The 19328-nt window shown below is 34.3% G+C and overlaps 1 protein-coding gene and 1 long non-coding RNA gene across 4 annotated transcripts in view; one reads left to right on the plus strand and one right to left on the minus strand.

Moving 5' to 3' along the window:
• Positions 1 to 4352: 4352 nt before the first annotated feature.
• Positions 4353 to 19328, plus strand: part of LOC127857685 (la-related protein 1B-like) — an 85661-nt gene continuing 70685 nt past the window's right edge. For all 3 annotated transcript variants that reach the window (XM_052394300.1, XM_052394302.1, XM_052394301.1), the window contains exon 1: positions 4353 to 5337. In XM_052394300.1, the coding sequence (XP_052250260.1) occupies positions 4821 to 5337 (517 nt within the window). In that variant the 5' untranslated portion in view covers positions 4353 to 4820. The remainder of the gene's footprint in view (positions 5338 to 19328) is intronic.
• LOC127857698 (uncharacterized) lies at positions 12496 to 14286 on the minus strand. The gene is made up of 3 exons (XR_008038565.1): positions 13822 to 14286; positions 13487 to 13661; positions 12496 to 13096 (listed from the first exon to the last, which is right to left on the minus strand). It is a non-coding gene; the product is annotated as an uncharacterized LOC127857698 (long non-coding RNA).

Genomic DNA, 19328 nt, shown 5'->3' on the forward strand with positions numbered 1-19328 from the left:
GCACCTTGTGTCCTACTGAAAACTGTTCAGTAAACCGCAGGGATTTTTATTGTCATTAGTATTAACGCCTTAAGCACTTTAGAGCATAAATATAACTTACTTTAGCGAAATAAAAAATGATAGTATAAGATTGGTTGAACATGTAGATTTAGTCTCTACATTACGAATTTTTACATGTTTTTACACAGCGTCGGAATCTTTAAAAACGCAACTTCGCGAATACGAATGAAATCGGTCTGTTTGAAAGAAAAACACATTTGCTTTTGTGGGATTACTTTGCATTGAACCAAACTTTATTTTCTTTGAAAATAACAGAACACACTTGTAATAAATATATTAACAAATTCCCAATATATGCGTTTAAATTCAGGGGCACTTACTCAATAATACGATAAAGAATCATTGGAGATTATGCCCCTTTTATCCTGTTACTACACTGAAAGGTGAAGAAAAGAAACGATGCATTGCAGCCATTTGTATTTGATCAGGCATGTATAATAGATTATTATACATCTCTGATTTGATCAATCGGAACATTTTCTATCACGTATTTATGTATGACACTGCATCAATTATGTAAACATGTACGATCCTCTACTCTAAGATTGTACAAACTGTACATGGGATTCTTCAAAATTGCTAATTCAAATATAAAAAAACAACTAAATGAAAACAGTAACTATCAGTCTGTCCCACTCTCCACATCAACGTACAAGACCAACATGGATGCCGTTAATTTGCAAAAGTAAAAAACTGATAAGATGGAAGTTGCAGCTATAAATCCAAATATACACCTCCTACTTTCATGATTAGTATGTATTGAACTCCTTCAAAATAATTTAAGGAAACAAATATAAATGTTGGTCGTTGCTTACAAAACGATGTTATAATAAATGGTTTTTTTTTTTATTTGTTTCCGCTCAATTTCATCGGAGGTCTTATGTTTTAATCACGACCCGCCGAAAGGCTTATGGGTGTGCAAATGATCAGCTTCATTTTGTCCGTAAATGAGCGGGTGCGTACGTGCTTCCGTCCGTAACCCTCCTCTGTGCACAATTTCTACTACATTTTGCATGCAATGTTCGTGAAACTTTTACTGAATATTTTTTGTGCTACAGCGCATACATTTGTATATCCAAGGTTTCGACATTTTTAAGGAGATATTGCCCTTTGTTTCAAAGTTCTTACACAAGCTTCTATGCGTAACTCCTTTTAAATTTGTGTTGCGATTTTCATTAAAAAAACGTGTACTGAATAATAAGATGCAATTGCTACATCGCAAATAGGAAAGGTTTCGCGAGGGCGTTATTTTTAAGGATTTATTAACATTTTCTTCTTTCAAAATTACATATAAGGCTTCTTTGTTCAACTCCTCCTAAAGGGTTGTCTGGTTTGCGAAGTGGTTGTTGCACGCAGTTCTCTCATAAAATTATGCGACTCAGAGTTCCGGAGGCATGTAAGTTTTGTTTAATGGTCACCGTACCGGACAGGTTGGGTTTTCCCCTTGTATTTCGGGTTCCATCAAACGCCCATCCCCCCGGAGCCCAAGCTGGAAATATATTTTATTAAAAAATGAATTAGCCGGAAACTACTTATTCTTCCAAATTTACGAGATACAAGTTGTAATGGTAAAAGTTCTGGGTCACACTCCGTGTCTTTATATACCGGTAATGCAGATATCATTTGTGGAAGGACGTCATTAACTTCAAAATACAAACACACTTACAAAAACGCAATTTCGCATGCCAAACTTTACCAGAATAATTATCCCAAAATTCTTATAGCATATTGTGAAGGTTTCGTGATTGCATGATTATGTAAGGATGTATTGTCTTTTATCTTAAATACTTAAAGGGGCCTTTTCACGTTTTGGTAAATTTACAATATTTGAAAAAGTTGTTTCAGATTCGCGAATTTTCGTGTTAGTTATGATATTTGTGAGGAAACAGTAATACTGAACATTTACTATGCTCTAAAATAGCCAATATATGCATATTTTGACGATTATAAAACCTGAAACGTATAAAGCGTTGCAACCCGAAACGATTGAATAATTTGCAGAGTTCTGTTGTTGTCGTTATAAAGTGTGACGCTACGAGGATTGCTTATATAAAGTATAAAATTAAAATACCATTTATATTTCGTGAGCGCGAATGGCCGAGTGGTCTAAGTGGTTTATACTTTTACTCCAGGGGTCAGTGGTTCGAACCCAGTTGTGGGTTACTTTTTTTTTATTCTCGATTTTTCACTGGAACTTTTTATTTCCAATGTTTACAATTATCAATATAAAGCATTTAATGACAAACTTCAAAACATGCAAAAATCTGTGAAAAGGCCCCTTGTTAGGCCATGTGCTTGCATTTTTCGTGGCAATCACAATTTCGTTTTGCACCTTTTCAACACCTATTCAGCCGTGGCGATGAACACACCGTCTGTGGAAACTTTAATGTTTATTCCAACTGAATTGATCAATGCTGTTTAACGATCGAAACTCGAAAGCATTTGTAACTCCATGCATTTTGTTCAGTACAGGTTCGACGAATTTAAGTCACTGTTAACGCAATTTTGCAAATAAAGAACTAATTAAGTCCAAGGTAAAAGGGACATCACAATAGCAACGAATTTGTGCGGAAAATGTCATACAGTACAACAATATAAAGAAGCATCTAATCAGGTTAGACAATATTCCATTAAAAGCTTAAGATTTTCTGAAATTATTGAACATAAAACATATTAATCATAACATTTAGGGGCCGTTCATCAAGTATATCACGCTATTTTTTTAAAATCATTTTACCCCCTCCCCATGTCACTAACTGTCACAAATATAGAACCCCTCTAAACTATGACAAACTTTCAAACATTAAAAAAACACCGAATCAAAATTTAATTTAAAACACTCATCGACGAAAATAAAATCTGCATTAAAATATATTTTTTCCACTAAAAAGAACTTTCAAATTATTAAAATGACTTTAATGGTAGGTAAGTTGCTTGTCAAAAGTTGACACAGTTATATATTGAAGCAGTAACTCGATCTAGATTTAATTTGAAAACACAAATTGCAAAAATAGACTTTACATTTATATAATACACATCATTTATCTGCTGCTTTTTAATTAACAATTGGTAAAAATCTTTTTACACAACAGCATACTAGCGCACCAAGCAAGAGGAATCGCGAACAACACAGTCATGAGATACGCACTTCATGCTATTTTGTCTTTAAACATATTCAAATGTTTCATTTTTTGAAAACTATTTTTAACGCTATTACTTTTTTCTAAAAAATAAATAGTTAATTAGAAATTAAATAAAAAAAGAGGGTTATGAACGCTAAGGTGCTAATCTGAGACACAAAGGAACTTGACTATTATGAAACGTGGGAGCTGATTCATGAAGATTGGACCAAAAAAGTTACTTCTAGAGTTTTAACATGTTTTTATTTTTTTTAACTAGTGACCTAGTTTTTAAGCTTACGTGGTCCAGTTTCAATCTCAGTCAAGATTTCAAATATTCTGACCATTGTGTAATGAAGTAAATTGTGTATATTTCATGACGATTAGACAACAAATGTGACTTATAGAGTGTTAACAAGATTTTACTAATGTCATTTAATGATAACTGCCACGTCCCCAGCAGCCAAGTTTTTCAACCAACCGGAACTATTTTCGAACATGTCCAAGATATCCTTTGGATACATGCTCTGACGAAAATTCGTTAATATTGGAGAATAAATGTGGCCTCTAGATTGTTAACAAGGTAAATGTAGACGCTGCACTGCGCAGGACAGACGACGCACGATGGACAAAAAGCGATCACAAAAGCTTACCATGAGAATGTTGTGCTCAGGTGATGTCACGCATGGCCTGACCCCCTCCTTACTGTCAAAAACTGTCACACTTTCTAACACCCACACCCCCTCCTCCCTCCTGGAGCACGACATAATTTATTAATTGATTTCAATAATTATTTCAAATCTTTTAAAATTTACCTTAAATTAAATAAACCTTATATTGGTTCACATGTTCTACGCTCCGTATTGGATATTCTCCTTGATCTTTTTATACTTGTTTCCCCAATACTGTTTTTCCCCTTTATAATAATCAGTAATTGGTAATAAAAATAGCAGCCCTGTTCTTTACATAATATATAAATATATATGTAAGGTTTCTCCATATATTATCATTTTATGACTATAATGCATGCATGATATGACTATAATGCATACATACATACATACATACGTACGTATTTTTTTTAGTCGCAACGATCTTGATTGGGGACGTATTGACCTAGAATTGGTTCCCGGTTTGACCGTAGTGGGAAGAGAAATGTACGCATGCGCTGTAAGTGATTTTGGTCAGTAATGGCGACATGTGCCTTGAAAGATTTGTTGACGAAGTGTTTTGTGGTTAATTATACTTCTTCTATGTAATTGACAGTACCAAACAAGTGCACCATAATCTATCCTTTTGATTATGTTGATTTAATAGAAAACTACAGTTATTATTGTAAGTTTGAAGACTTTGAAGAGTAAAATTTGCCAAGCAACGTGGCCATCTGCAAGTTTTTGTTCAATGATTGCGCAAGTTTAAATTAAAACTTCACGATGGCAACCATTCTACCATGATTTCCAATGTTTCACTATCCTTTTGCGAGTAATTAGTCATCTTGAATTGACTTATTAGCTTAAGAGTAACAATATTTCGCACGGCCTCTGATATGTTGACACAATTATTTTGTGAAGGTTGAGAAGTTACAATCAGAATATTTTATAACCTCATTTCTCAAAAAGGGAGGTTTGACAGTGTAACAATATGTCTGCAGCAGTAACTGCAGTTTCAAAAACTGAAACTGAAACTTTTCATTCTGGTTCCACTTCATGTGAAACAGCAAGCATGAATTCTCAACCAGTTGAGAATGTATGGACTAAACGTTCACTTGAGAAACAAACATCAGTTCCACAACAAACATCAGTTCCACAAGAGTCACATCCTCCTGTGGAAGCAACACTTAAAGCATCTGGTGATGAAGAAAGAAAGGAACTTATAGGTGATGAAGAATTCACTGAGGTGAAAAGCAAAAAAGAGAAACGTGAAAAGGACTATAGAGAAGAGAGAATCAAAGATGATAAGTCAAAAAGGACTGAGAAAAAGGATTTAGAAAGAAAAGACTCTGATAAACGTGAAAAGAAAGATGCAGAGGAGAAGAAAGAAGAAATAGTTAAGAAATTTGACAATGTTAACTATGTTGAGGCTCCTCTTCCCAAGACTAACCCATGGGCAGTAACAAAGTCACCAACTGCGAAGAAGCAAAGTCTTGAGACCGTCACAGGTATTATGGTAGCCTTAAAGTTGTTGATGTGCTTTATTCATGTACATTTTTTTGCCTAAATTTTGTCATTAATCAAGTCAGCGATTGATAAATTGACAAGTTAGCTAATTAATCAAAAATCAATTAAGCACTTTGTGCGGCTAAACAATTGATGAAGTTACATGTATAAATTTGTATGAAAACACAGGCTATTAAACATGTTTTCATAGTCATAACATGTGCATCTGAATTTTTTTGTAAAACAACTAACGTTAACAAATACCCATAATCAGTCCTTTCTAAAATTTTAATTTATTTCCGGCCAGGCGGTCCTATAATCATGCAGCATTTGCTGACTGGACTGATCATTTCTCGCAAAAAAAGAATCATTGATGACTAGACAAAAATGAGGTTTTTAAACAATATTGTAATAATATGATAATAATATACTATTTAACATCAATATTCATAAATTTCACTAACAAATAATGACCTTTAATTCATCCTAATCAAATAATATACTTCTGAGAGCTTCACTTTATTTATTCCATTGAGTGCAAGTTAATAATTTAATTAAATTTGTTGACAGTTCACAGTAAGTTCACAATGACCTTTGTTTTTGCCCTGCTTGCTTACAAATTGATGGGATTAAAGGGAACCAAAATGCTTATGATTGTGACGTCAATTTTGATTCTCCCTTTGCTAGAATGTACTCTTATAGTGATGACGCATGTGTGTTATTTTCTTTTGACGATGCTGCAAAAATGTGTGGATATCGTATTATACAGTACAGCCAACGCGGAACAAACATATTTCGCGATCTGCGGAGTCAAGGCGCGTCGAGTCGATGCCGAATCGTCAGTTGAAGCCGCGTCAGTATGCGGCGGCACTTCCCATTTCGCCGTGATGCTTTGCATCTGTCCGCTGAGACATGCAGAGGCAAGCCGCGATCCGCCATATGACATCGAGTCGATGCACATCATAAAATAAAAATCTTTTTAAAATGATAAGTTTGTCAATAAATTTTAAAAGAACAATTATAATTACATTTAAAATCATAATTAATTTATTGTATCTATAATTGCATACTTACTATTTTGCCCGTTGCTTCTCACTACCCGATAATCCCGTATATTCCAGTTTTAAATCAAATTCTGGTAAATATGTCCGATAAAAGTGCACAAGAATTTTAAGAAACACAAACTTTCCCCAATTTTCTTAAGTATCAAATACATTTTGGCATTTGTTTCTTTTTAAAGATGAAATGAAATAACGTCCATTCGGGGCGTTTTTTCCACTGAACACGCGTAAATTGCCTGACGTGATGTTCTTTTTTTTATACAACACAAAATACACCCACACTTTCCATGCGACGTTCTACATGTCTGCATAATTTTCGCGCGCTTTTTATTGAGACGTTTATTTGAAGCTAGAATTTAATTGTTAATGTCGCATTTGCATTAAAATTAGGAAGCGTGTTTTGGATTAAAAATTGAATAATGCTCATTTGAGAATCGAACGATACATTTACAGTTGTGCATAATTAATTCAACAATAGTGTGTTAAAGCGCATTACGTGTCGAATATATTTGAGGACATGATATTAAATAAATAGTGTATAAAGCATCATATCAAAATCATATCCGGTTATTAAAACGTGAAAATAATAACTATAAAAGTAGCGTAAATCTAGGTTTCGACACTACTCAAATGTACATTTAGGTGTATATCTTTGCACTTGATCCGCCGCCAGCGCCCTCACACTACTTTGGGGGAAGGGGTCCGCAGCCCTTAGGAGGGGGAATTTTTGGTAAATGGGGGAATTTTTATAACGAAAAAACAAACAAACTATGTTTAACAGTTATAAACATATATTTCTATATATGCGACTGTCTATATAGGACAGAAAGGTGGACTTTTACTCAATCTATATAACAGTAATCTTATTTAAAAGTCCACCATTATGTCCTTTTTGTTCCTAAAACAAGCTAGTTCTGTGTCCATTTGCAAGCAGTCTGTCAGCGTGTGATATAAATTGTCAGGTTACAGGGCCCTCAATCTATCAAATCTGCCACCGAATTGGGCGGCAGTCCCCCACCTGAAAACTATATTTTTTTCCCCAAAAACTGATTTTTTTCCCCTTCAGAGAATTAGAAAAAAAAGCTGATTTATAGTTGAAAATTGACTCCAATATATAACTGTCCGTTATATTGCGTTGTCCAATACAGGACCGTCAATCTGCAGCGATTTTCCTCCTTCTTTATAAAGTACCGGTAAACGGTACTTTCCCAATCGAGCGAAAATTCCCAAATTCCAAATCGGCATCTGAAAAAATCCCAATCGGCGTCCAAATTTTTCTCAAAACGATCGAAAGTTTCGTAACAAAACCCAACTTTTGGCGAGCGAACAATCAAAAATCGTATAGTTGTGTGTAACCACGCGCTCGATTAATATCGGGTTTTATTATTCAGCGCGTTCAATCAATAGAGTCGTTACTGTTTGCGGTTCTTTTGTCAGGCAGCCAGCGTACTGTTTGACGTCGGTTTGAAACCTTATCGTAGTTTGAAATGCCCTCCAGCACTGCCTCTGTGGAAAGGTTGTTCAGTCTAATGAACAATCTTTGCACGACCAATTGGAACCGTCTATCACAGGACACATTGACAGCTCTAATTCTGCTGTGCAGAGAGGGATGCCAGCAACTGAGTGATGATCAAACATCAAAGATTGTTGAAATTTTCAAAAAAATGAAAGAGAGAGACATTGCTTTATAAGAGATTAAAACAACTAGTAACTGATTTTGTGTCTTCTATATAATATTTTGTTATTTATATCAACTTTATTACTTTAAGTAATGGTCATTAAGGCATGCCTGCAAATGATTATTTTAATGGGTATGTTCAATTGAGTTTGAACTGTATGATGTATTCAATAAGACCCAAACTTCACGACGTGATTTTCCCAGTTACAGGATTTCACGACTCGATTTTTCCCAATTTTGAGGTTTTCACGACTCAATTTTTCCCAATTGGACCAGTCAGGTACTTTTCCCAATTGGACAAGGAAAATCGCTGATCTGTCAAATCCACGGCCGAAATTCGGTCGCATTCCCCCCCTGAAAAGTATACTTTTTTCCCCTTTTTGGGGGAAAAATTCCCCCCCCCCAAAAAAAGATGTGTCTCATGATTATTATATCTCAATTCTATTTTAATTTAATCTTGTCAAACATACTAAATTATGAACAAAGCAATGAATATAGTGCAAACATGTACATTGTGTACAAATGTTATAATTAGAGAGTAAGTAAAAAATCCCCCCAAAAGGGAAACGCCGTGAAAATTCCCTCTGCTATGGGTAGCGACCCGCTTCCCCTAAAATGGATTGAGGGCCCTGCAATATATCATAAATCGGCTATGCCTATAGTAATGGCTCCCAAAAATGTGACGAGTATAATCCCCAAATAACGTGTTTTAATCTGAGAATTTGCGGAGATAAAATCAGGTACAAGCTAGTATTTTACCCTTTTTTCACCCACTTTAATTTTCTGTTTAATCCGACATTCATAATCCAGTTTTGACCAGATTGTTTGGTTTCATTGTACATCACTGTAACAACAGTGTACTGTGATAAATAATAACTCCTCTTGCCAAACATCAGTAGCCAATTGTATAAATCTGGATAACTCTTATCCAGCGGATAACTTTTGGTTATCTTATCATAAAATTTTGGGTGTTAACACTCTCTCTTGAAATTGCTTTGAACTGCCAAAACGCACCAGTGCACACATGAAGGTGTATACAATTTTAACTGTACATGTCACAAGTCTATACTGACCTATCTCAACAATCTTTGCGCGTTAGATACAGTGTAAACTACTTGCTTTTAATTTAGAGGTACTATTAAAGCCCATGCTTTCCATGAGAATGAATGACGTCATTTTGTACATGGGTCTAATTTGTGCATGCTTTCTTGAACAATAAAACTTGACAATTGTTTTCGGATCACAAATTTAAACATAGGCCCACACTGTGCTTTTAAAAATTTACAATGTTTAGCAGCACTGCGGCATATTTCAAAATTTATCTGTAAAACATCTTCTATTTTCTGGGTGACAAGCCAATCATATTTGGTTTTCCAATCTTCCACATTTTTGGTTTGGATCTGTTTCCCATCGTGTTTTCTAATGTTTTTAGCCACAGATGCAATCAAATCGTTTAATATCCGAGCGACAATGTCTTTTTCTGGGTTCATAGATTGAATGTCAGGATAGTTAGAAGAGTGTATGTAGCCATTATATGACAAAAGTGTTTTTTAACTGCTTTCGGTTAAGCCGGCCTTCCCTTGTGCGCAGACATATTGTTTTTGGCGGGTTTACGAGTTATCTGAAATCACATGACAAAATAGAAAATAATACGGAAACCCAGTCTAAAACTTTTCAATAATTTAAATTAACGAAAAGCGCAGTTATGTAAGAGACCAACAAATCACGCCGTACTGATATGCGGACATATTGGTATGGCCAGATTTTTCGTAAATGCATAAAAAGGATATTAAAGTTGCAGGGCCCTCAATCTATCAAATCTGCCGCCGAATTTCGGCGGCATTCCCCCACCTGAAAAGTATTTTTTTTTCCCCTCAGAACTGTTTTTTTCCCCTCAGAAAATGAAAAAACAAAACAAAATCGCTGATTTATAGTTGAAAATTGACTCCAGTACAACGCTTCCGTTAGTGGACGTCCGGGCGTAAATAACGCCTGAAAATGGCAGTCGTACGTCCATTATACAAATGGTGGAAGTCCCTTGTACGTCTGATAATCTGCATGTACGCTATTATCTGATACACAACAATTACAAATGTCAACAGTAAATCAGGTCATTCAGTCCGTTAACTCCGCCGAAGAGCTACTGTTATCATTGAATTTCCCAGCGAGTGGCCAATATTGATTTTTCCAGCTGTCAATCAAATTCTTCTTGGTTTAAGCGCATCAGCCAATCAACGCTCAGGCAGCGGAATACACACCGACCCCACGTGAAGCTGAATACAATAATATTTGCTACCTCTGCGCTACAACGTTTTTATTCAGCAATCCAATATTTAAGTCCACGCTTTCCCCTAGGAAGAATGACATGATGTTGTACATGACGTCTAATTTTTGCACGATTTTTATCTGTACACGCAATACACGAGAATGTTTATTTGTAGGTAGAATTTTCTTAACTTTCCGTGAATAATAAAATCTGGAAATGATTTTGGATAACACGTTTAAATTATACCCATTTGAAAATACTAAAATTGAATAATGTATTTTGTTATATCAACAGCCATAACACATAATGCAATAAGTAGTTAAATAACGTGTTTTGAGATTGCCAAACTATGCATACATATTGGTATACATGCATGAATGACCTGACAAGTTATATCGCAATTCGGAATCAAGTGTACTCGGTAAAATTTGAAGAAAGATGCGTTTTTTACTCTGAAATTCGTACATGTAACATTTTAAATTCAGTCGTTGATTGTCATAATTACTAAATATGACCAGTGCTCTATGCTATCAAATCGCGTCGCATGATTAACCCATGTTCAATGGGAGTTTCCCCATCCCACTATTCAATTTGTATATGTACTTGTGTAAAATGTTGGACATTTGCAGACGTTAATATTGGCCATACTTTGGTTTTGAAAATAGCAATCGTAATGATATTGGATTATCCGGTAATGGATAGAGTTAGAACGTGTACCTATTAAACTTCTGAAATAAAAGTGGGACTTCAAAATGTATGTCTGGGACGTCCAAAATTTTGGGCTTGGAAGTCAGGACTTCCAACTTTTAAAAGCTAACGGAAGCACTGCTCCTGTATATCACGGTTACGATTTTGTAGCATAATCCCAAAATAACATGTTTTAAATTGAGAATTTGCTGAGATAAAATTAGTTTCAAGCTAGTATTTTACCCTATTTTTCACCCACTTTAATTTTCTGTTTAATCCGACCAGGGACCTATACAAACAAAGGGATGCACAACCTTGCGATAACACGATACAGCACGCGAAAAAAGCCGGTGCGCGAGATTTGATAATCTCGATTGATTGGTCCCTGTGTAGCGATAATGCAGCTACACGATACTAATTGCGAGGGATTTCGCTTATTGAGCGGGTTACGTTTTTTCGGATTCAAATTATATTATGTTAAATAAACAAGTACCTATTACCCTTGTCAAAAAAGTGGGCAAAACCCTGTTTTAATCCGTGTTTAAACCGTGTTAAACCCTGCGGTATTGGCACTGGGTTAAAGCGTGTCTTTTAAACACACTTTTTGCTTACCGACTTGGTTTTTTGTAGGTAAAACCTGGATTTCACTCACATAAACCAACCCACTTATACCTTCTTATAACAACTTAAACCAACTAAAACTAACTTAAACCAACTTAAGTGGGTTAAAAGTGAGTGTGTTTTCCTTCTCTTTGTTGGCTTTTAAACCCGCTTCTACACATCAAGTCGGTTTTTCCTGTTCTTAAGCGAGTTAAAAGTGGGTTTTTGTTTGAGCGTTAAGTGAGCTAAATGTGTGTTTTTCACAGATTAAGCGCAGTTTAAACTTACTTTAAACCGTCTTATACCAACTTAAGTTGGTTAAAGTGAGTGTGTTTCCTTCTTTATGTTGGCTTTTAAACCCGCTTCTTGATATCAAGTCGTTTTTTCCTGTTCTTAAGCGAGTTAAAAGTGGGTTTTTGTTTGAGTGTTAAGTGAGCTAAATGTGTGCTTAACTCCGATTAAACGCAGTTAAAACACGCTTTAAAACCGAGTTTTACCAACTTAAGTTGGTTAAAAGTTAGTGTGTTTTCCTTCTTTATGTTGGCTTTAACATCCGCTTCTACACATCAAGCCGGTTTTTCCTGTTCTAAAGCGAGTTTAAAGTGGGGTTTTATTTGAGCATTAAATGAGCTAAATGTGTGCTTTTCACAGATTAAACGCAGTTAAAACTAGCTTTTAAACCTGTTAAATGCTCAGTAAAAACCCACTTTTCACCCACTTGAAAACTGAAAAACTTTTTTATGATAAGAACAAAAATATCATAAATTAAATTCTAATTACTTTTTTAAACGACAAAACATAAAACTTTACATATATATCCATATACACAGCATGATAAAACTATTTTAACAGACATGGCATTGTTATAATAAAATATAATAGTGTTATAACATAACATTGAACACAAAGAAAGAACTGAAAAAAGTAAGATTGTATGGAATAAATACAAACAAGAGATGTGTTTGTCAGAAACACAATGCCCCCTACTGCGCCGCTTTTAAATAAAATTTCTATTTATCATTTGGCAGGTATAGAAATTATCTCTCTTTGCTTATTACTTCCATTGGATTTTGACCTCTGACCTTGAAGGATGACCTTGACCTTGCACCACTCAAAATGTGCAGCTCAATGAGATACACATGCATGCTAAATATCAAGTTGCTTTCTTCAATATTGCAAAAGTTATGACCAATGCTAAAGTTTTCGGACAGATAGACAGACAGACGGACAGTTCAACTGCTATATGAGAACCTACCGGGAGCATAAAAATAAGTTAATGTTGTTGAAACAGGTGCAAATCTATATAACAAAGTGAAAACAATGGTTAAATAATCATTTTAACAGCACATTTTATTTACAAAGACTTCAATCTACAGTCTACTTGTGCATCAGCCGCAGATGCCTTAAACAACCTCTCATCTTTTCTTCAACATCCACCAGAGGCTTGTCAAAGGTTTTGGCTATGACATCTGAAAAAATATAATAGACTATTCATTGTAAAAACATGCAAAAAAACAACAAAATCTGTTCTTAAATAGAAAATACTCTAGCCAGAAAAAGAGGTTAAATATTTGCATATTAAGGAAGTCAACACAAATGAGTTTATTACTGATTGTACTGGAGAAAGTGACTAGAGACACGGACAAAGTTTTTCAATCCCTGTCTTCATGAATAAAAAAAAAAAATATTGTTAACTGTCACTTGGATTATAAAAACTCCCCCTTTTCACAAATGATGTAATATAATGATCATTTATGGGACTGTAAACAGTAAGTGATCTGAAAAATATTTGAAGAATGTGTATTGAATTTCTATATGGATAACTGGTACTTCAAACTTTTATGATGAAGAAAAAATACCAATGATTGCATTTCTCTCAGCAGCGGGGAGGCTTGGTCTTGGTGACCCAGTTGTAGTTGTTGCTCCCTTCATGGTGCAAGTCACAAGCTGGTGGAAAGTGAAAAGTCGGCACATGGCCTGTGCAGTGGCCATCACCTCCCTGGTTTCATGCTGGATTTCAGCTTAAATGATACTCTGAAACCAAAAAAAGAAAAGGAGTTTTGACAAAATATTTACAATTGGTAATTTTCCAAAGCTTGTAATTAACTTTCATCACATTTCAAACTCTAAAAATATTTTTCACATTGATCAGAATTGTGACGCTTTTAAAATGCAATAACCTGTATAGTTTTACCTCTCAACAAATCCAGCTTTCTTGTTCAAGGACAGGGCAAGGTTTGCCCACTTCTGTTCCCCTCAAGTTGGCCAGCTCGTGCAGGATAAAAGCCTGGTGTAAAAGTCCATACATCAGGTAGTATGATTACCCCTTTTGCTCTAAGGGCAAGAGTTTAACCTTCAAAATTAAAATATGAGGGAAAGAAATCTGTTCAGTAATAACCAGAAATATCTATAAATAACAATAAAGATGACAATAATCATAAAACACAACCACAATAATTCACTGTACACAACATTTACACACTGTCATGTGTATGTTCATCTATTTTTGCTTCAAATTGTGTTGTTTTTCCTTTAAGTTGCAATACATTAACTTATCAATTTACATTTCCCAGTGACAATACATAAATATAATAATGATCATAATTAATTCAGTAAACTAAATAAAAAAAAGGATGAAGAAATGACAATACAAACCTGTTAAAACTGTTCTTCAGTATTCCAAAAAAAAAAGTTGAACTTCTTTTCCAACAAACTTATTGTTGCATGATTTCCAAATTGTAGTAAAATACACATTGTTTTCATCACACAATACTTCATGCTGACAGTATTTCAATACATTTTACACAACAATTATAAGTCTTAATGTTAATTTAATTTAGCTCAATTCAATTGCTGAAACCAGCTTGTTTTTCAGAATGCCAGTCAACCCGTACCTAAGTCAACTCGTACCCTAGTCAACTCGTACCCGATTTGGTCAACTCGTACTTTAGTCATTTTTCAGATTGGTCAACTCGTACCTTTTTAATATTTGTTCTTTATGGAAACAAATTGCGATGGGTGTTTGCATGCATAAGATGTTTTTTTTAATGTTTATTGCAGGTACGAGTTGACCAATTAAAGTTATATTTTGGCATAACTTGTATGTTTTTTTTTTACCAGGGTACGATATGACTAATTAAAGTAATTACCTAAGTATATATATATTTATTCTTATTAATATGTCCAATATACAAAGATTATATTATCTAAGAAATATATAGAAATAATATTTTCTTTCAAAATATATATTTATTAACAACAATCATTATCGATGTTAAAAGGAAAAATCTTACGGTATGAATCAGTAAAATATTTGTTAACTTATTCCATTGCATGATTTTTATAAATATTACCAAATTGCAAAATAATTATCATCCATGTCGTTACACTTGTGTATTAGTTAATAAATGTTGTTGTTGTTGTTGCTGTTGATATATATGCCTCAAATTATGGTTCGTCTCAAAATTGAGTACATGATTTAATCAATTCATCAACACCTAAAATACTTATTAACACCTACGTGACACGGGTCGTTAATATCGTAATTTACTTAATCTTCACCTTTGTTAAATAATGATTCACACATTACTTGACACGGGTCGTTAATATCTAAATCGATTTAATCTGCACCTTTGTAAAAACGAAGAACACCTTTGAATCCAAACTAACAACTAACCAATCAATTAAAAAAGATTAGGATTATTGTGTAAAACAAACGGATTTAATGAGTATTTAGATGTTTTAGCATTCTTCAATAAAATAATAAGATTTCTATGTAAATTTGAAACAACGGTCATAATGTTCGAATAATTTGAACATTAAATTAAAAAGAATGCAAGTTATTGTCTCTTGTGTTTTTATTTTGGCATTTAAAAAACACACAAATAACATATACTACATTCACATTTAACACAAAAAAACCCATTATATTTCACACAGGGTAACAAACAAACCATCTACATACATCTATTAAACACAAGAACTTTTATTTATTGAACTTAATACAACTACCGACATAGATTATGTACAGCAACAAAGTTTCACATTTTAAACAGAAACAGAACCAACACTTGTTTTCAAAGATCTCATGATCGGACTCGGGCACAGACTCATTGTCGGACTCGGATTCCGAGATACTGTCGTCACGGAGATACACTTCCATGACCTCAACCGATGGCCGTTCTGTACATGGCACACAAACAAACGTGTGTTCGATTACGCCTTTCACCATTCTGTTGTACTGAGCAAGTGTTACACCTAAAAAGTATACAAACCGTTTTAAAAGTTTATATTTATAGCCGTTACAATTCCATGATACATCCCTATGTACAAATACAACGACGAAATAAGTTATCCTGCCGACCTACATTTAAAGACCTTGATTATTATGCATTACGTTATACTAGTTTATTTAGCACAGAATATAAGCACTTGATATTAATTAATATTATACAACTAAAACAAATACACAAAACGACCCCACAATTATATACGTATGTACTGACGCTATATATTATAAAGATGTAAATACCATCAGTTATTGACCAATTCAGGTACGAGTTGACTAGTGGGGGTACGAGTTGACCAAAAATCGGATACGAGTTGACCAAATCGGGTACGAGTTGACCGAAGGTACGAGTTGACTTAGGTACGAGTTGACTAGCTTCGGTTTTTCAAAAGTTGTTGTATTCAAATAATTTCCTGTGCAAAAAATTGAACCAATCAAAAGTCTTATACCTCATTCCAGCCTTATGTCTGGGCAAACCCTATCAGTAGCCTTATCTGCCCCTGATAATCAGTACCCTGTTTAGCTCTGAATGCCTGACAGATTGTTATCTGTTTATTGTTAGTGGTGTGAAAGGGGGTGTTTTTAGGTATTGTCTTGTTATTTTGTTGACTGTTTATGTAACACAGGTCATGTTTGGCATCTTATTTTTTTATTGCAAATTAAGAAAATGGATATAATGGTATCATATGAAAATATCAAAATCTTGCATAACTTATGTACACAAATTAATAGATTATTTCCAAAATAATGTTTCCAATACCATAATTATTTAAATATGCAGATTTAACAAGTAAATACTGTTTTAAACAAATATAAACAATCATATAAGATTGTTTTAAAATTTAAAAAAATAAAATAATTTTAAGACATAAAAGAATCATAAGATATTGTTTATAATAAAAACAAATATAAAGAAAAAAAATCAAAGCGAAACACAAACTCTTCCATTTTCAGGTATAAAACTAAGTTTTATCATTTTTATAGTTTTTGGCAGTGATACTTGTTGTCCATCTGTGAACCTGTGATGTTCTGAAAGAGCCATTTTCATCCAATATTCACTAAAAAATTATGGGGAGCACACACATTTACAATAGGGACAATGGCAAACAAGCTGTAAAAAAGCCCCTTTACAATTGACTTGTATTATATATGGCTATAAACATGAAACAAAGACCTATTTGAAGAATTATTGTTTTATTGATGAGTATTATTTATAAACAAAAGACCAACTTATTGAAAAGTGTGTTAAAGTGAGTCTTTCAGCCTGGTTTCAGCTCTCAAATTATTTACAAAAAGACCAATTTTAACTCGCTTAATCCCACTTCTGTTTAAAAAGGATCAACTTCTGTTGTAAAAGACTCGCTTATAAAACAAAAAGACACACTTAAACACACATAAACCAACTCATAAATAAAAAGGCTCACTTTTGACACACAAAAAACTGACTCCTTACAGAAAAAAACTCGCTTAAACACACATCTTCTTAAAATAACCAACTTTAAACTCAGTTTAGCACAGTTTAGTGCACATAAAACTCGGTTTTAATAGCAAAAACCAACTTCCGCTGAGAAAAACTCAGAAAAAACACAGTTTTATGTTGGTTTAAGTGTGTTTTGGTATGAAAGTGGGTTATTTTTTTGACAAGGGTAGTTCAATTGTTGCGTTGTTGATCTCAAAATCAATCATTAATTAGCAGGGTTTTTTTGGGTTGTAGGGGAAGGGGCCTTTAGCCCTTTGGTTGGGGAAATTTCACGCGCGATTTTCCACGTTTGGGGAAAAATGTGTGCGCGTTTTTTCCTCAATAGGAGAAAATTTTTAAGGGTCTTACTTTTACTGTTAATTGGGTTAAAAGAAAACAAAAAAGACTGTAATTTTCTTCATACATCAATATTTGTGGTTTATTTACATGTTATTACACAATTTCACAGAGGCATTTCCCTATTTTTCAGTCCTTTAAAGTTAAACAGACTATTACTGACTTTGTCAAAGTGATCACTTCATGACAGGGACTAACTGTGGCCGGCTGCGCCAGACTGAGTTGACCTTGACAGGGACTGGCTGTGACAGTTTCAGACTGTTCAGGAACAGACTGCTGCAGTGGACTTACTTCTGTGAAGAAAGCTGAAATAACCGCATAATTCGCAATTTTTTGGGGCTTTTTCCGGTTATTTCGCCAGTTATGCGACATTTTGCCGTTTTGGTGACATTTAACGTAAAGCGAGTTGACAGTTATCGTAAATCGGCCAAGGGAGGTAATCATTGTCGTAACATTTATACAGTACAGAACGGCGTGTACCGGTTGGGAACCATAATTGGATGGGTACCAAACGGTGTTTTGTACGATTTCGAGCGAATTCGTTGTAAAATTCAATCGTTTTGAACTGTTTTATGGAGGGGAAAAGCTTCCGCTTGGGGAATTTTTCGGTCCGGAAAGGGGAAAAAAGTAGCCTAGATTGCTTGGGGAAGACGCGGATATTCGGCGTCTGTTATATAAGGTAAAAAAACCCTGATTAGTCTAATTATTATGCAGTATGTCTTACGGGGACCCAATTATCGGACCCTTTGATGAATATTAATTGCCGGTTGTTTCGCCAGGGTTAAATTGCCGTTGTTTATTGCACGTATGTGCATGTACAAAAGACCGGTCTTTTAATAGAATTAAAATGTTACCATGTTTTGTTTGAAATAGCAACATAATCATGACATGTTAAGTGCAAACAACTCAAAATGTATAACTGTTCTTTTAACCTCCCCACGCAGCAAAGTTTCGCATGCCATTTTAATATTCACCAACAGAGTCGCTCAGAACCTGTGCAGCCAGACTGACCTTCATGTAGTTGAAGAAAAGCAAATCGATTCATTTGATTGCGAGCAATTTCGCTCATTTATGGTGATAGTTGTTTCGCAATATTCGACTTTCGTTGTTTAATAAACAAATACATATTCGTTCAATTTTGCCTTGCTTGTCTTGTAAATAAGTTATTAGTAATATTAACACGCAGTATGCTACACCAGTCATTGAAATTCAGATTTAAATCTACAAGCAAGTCGGGCTAGTACTATTTGAATTTGAACAAGCTCAAGTCAGATTTTACCAGCCCAAACATTTTTGTTAAAAATGCAGATAAACATAACATAAAACATCCAAAAAAGCATTCATTTATTCAATCTTTAGAATACAATACAAATCTCTTATTAATTTCATCCTCATCCAGGTTAGCTTCCTTGTCATCTGAGCCAGCCTCTTTCGGATCCTGAAATAAGAAGAAATTAATTTCACACACGGATTTCTATCAAATCACAATTATAAATATATACATAAAGTTTAGGTAAAAAATTAGCAGAAATGTATCCAATATATCCATGTGAAAGAGAGAGCAAACCTGAACCACCAGAAAATATATGAGCAATTA

Source organism: Dreissena polymorpha, chromosome 14 (genome assembly GCF_020536995.1).
Source record: "Dreissena polymorpha isolate Duluth1 chromosome 14, UMN_Dpol_1.0, whole genome shotgun sequence".
Taxonomy (NCBI): Eukaryota; Metazoa; Mollusca; class Bivalvia; order Myida; family Dreissenidae; genus Dreissena; species Dreissena polymorpha.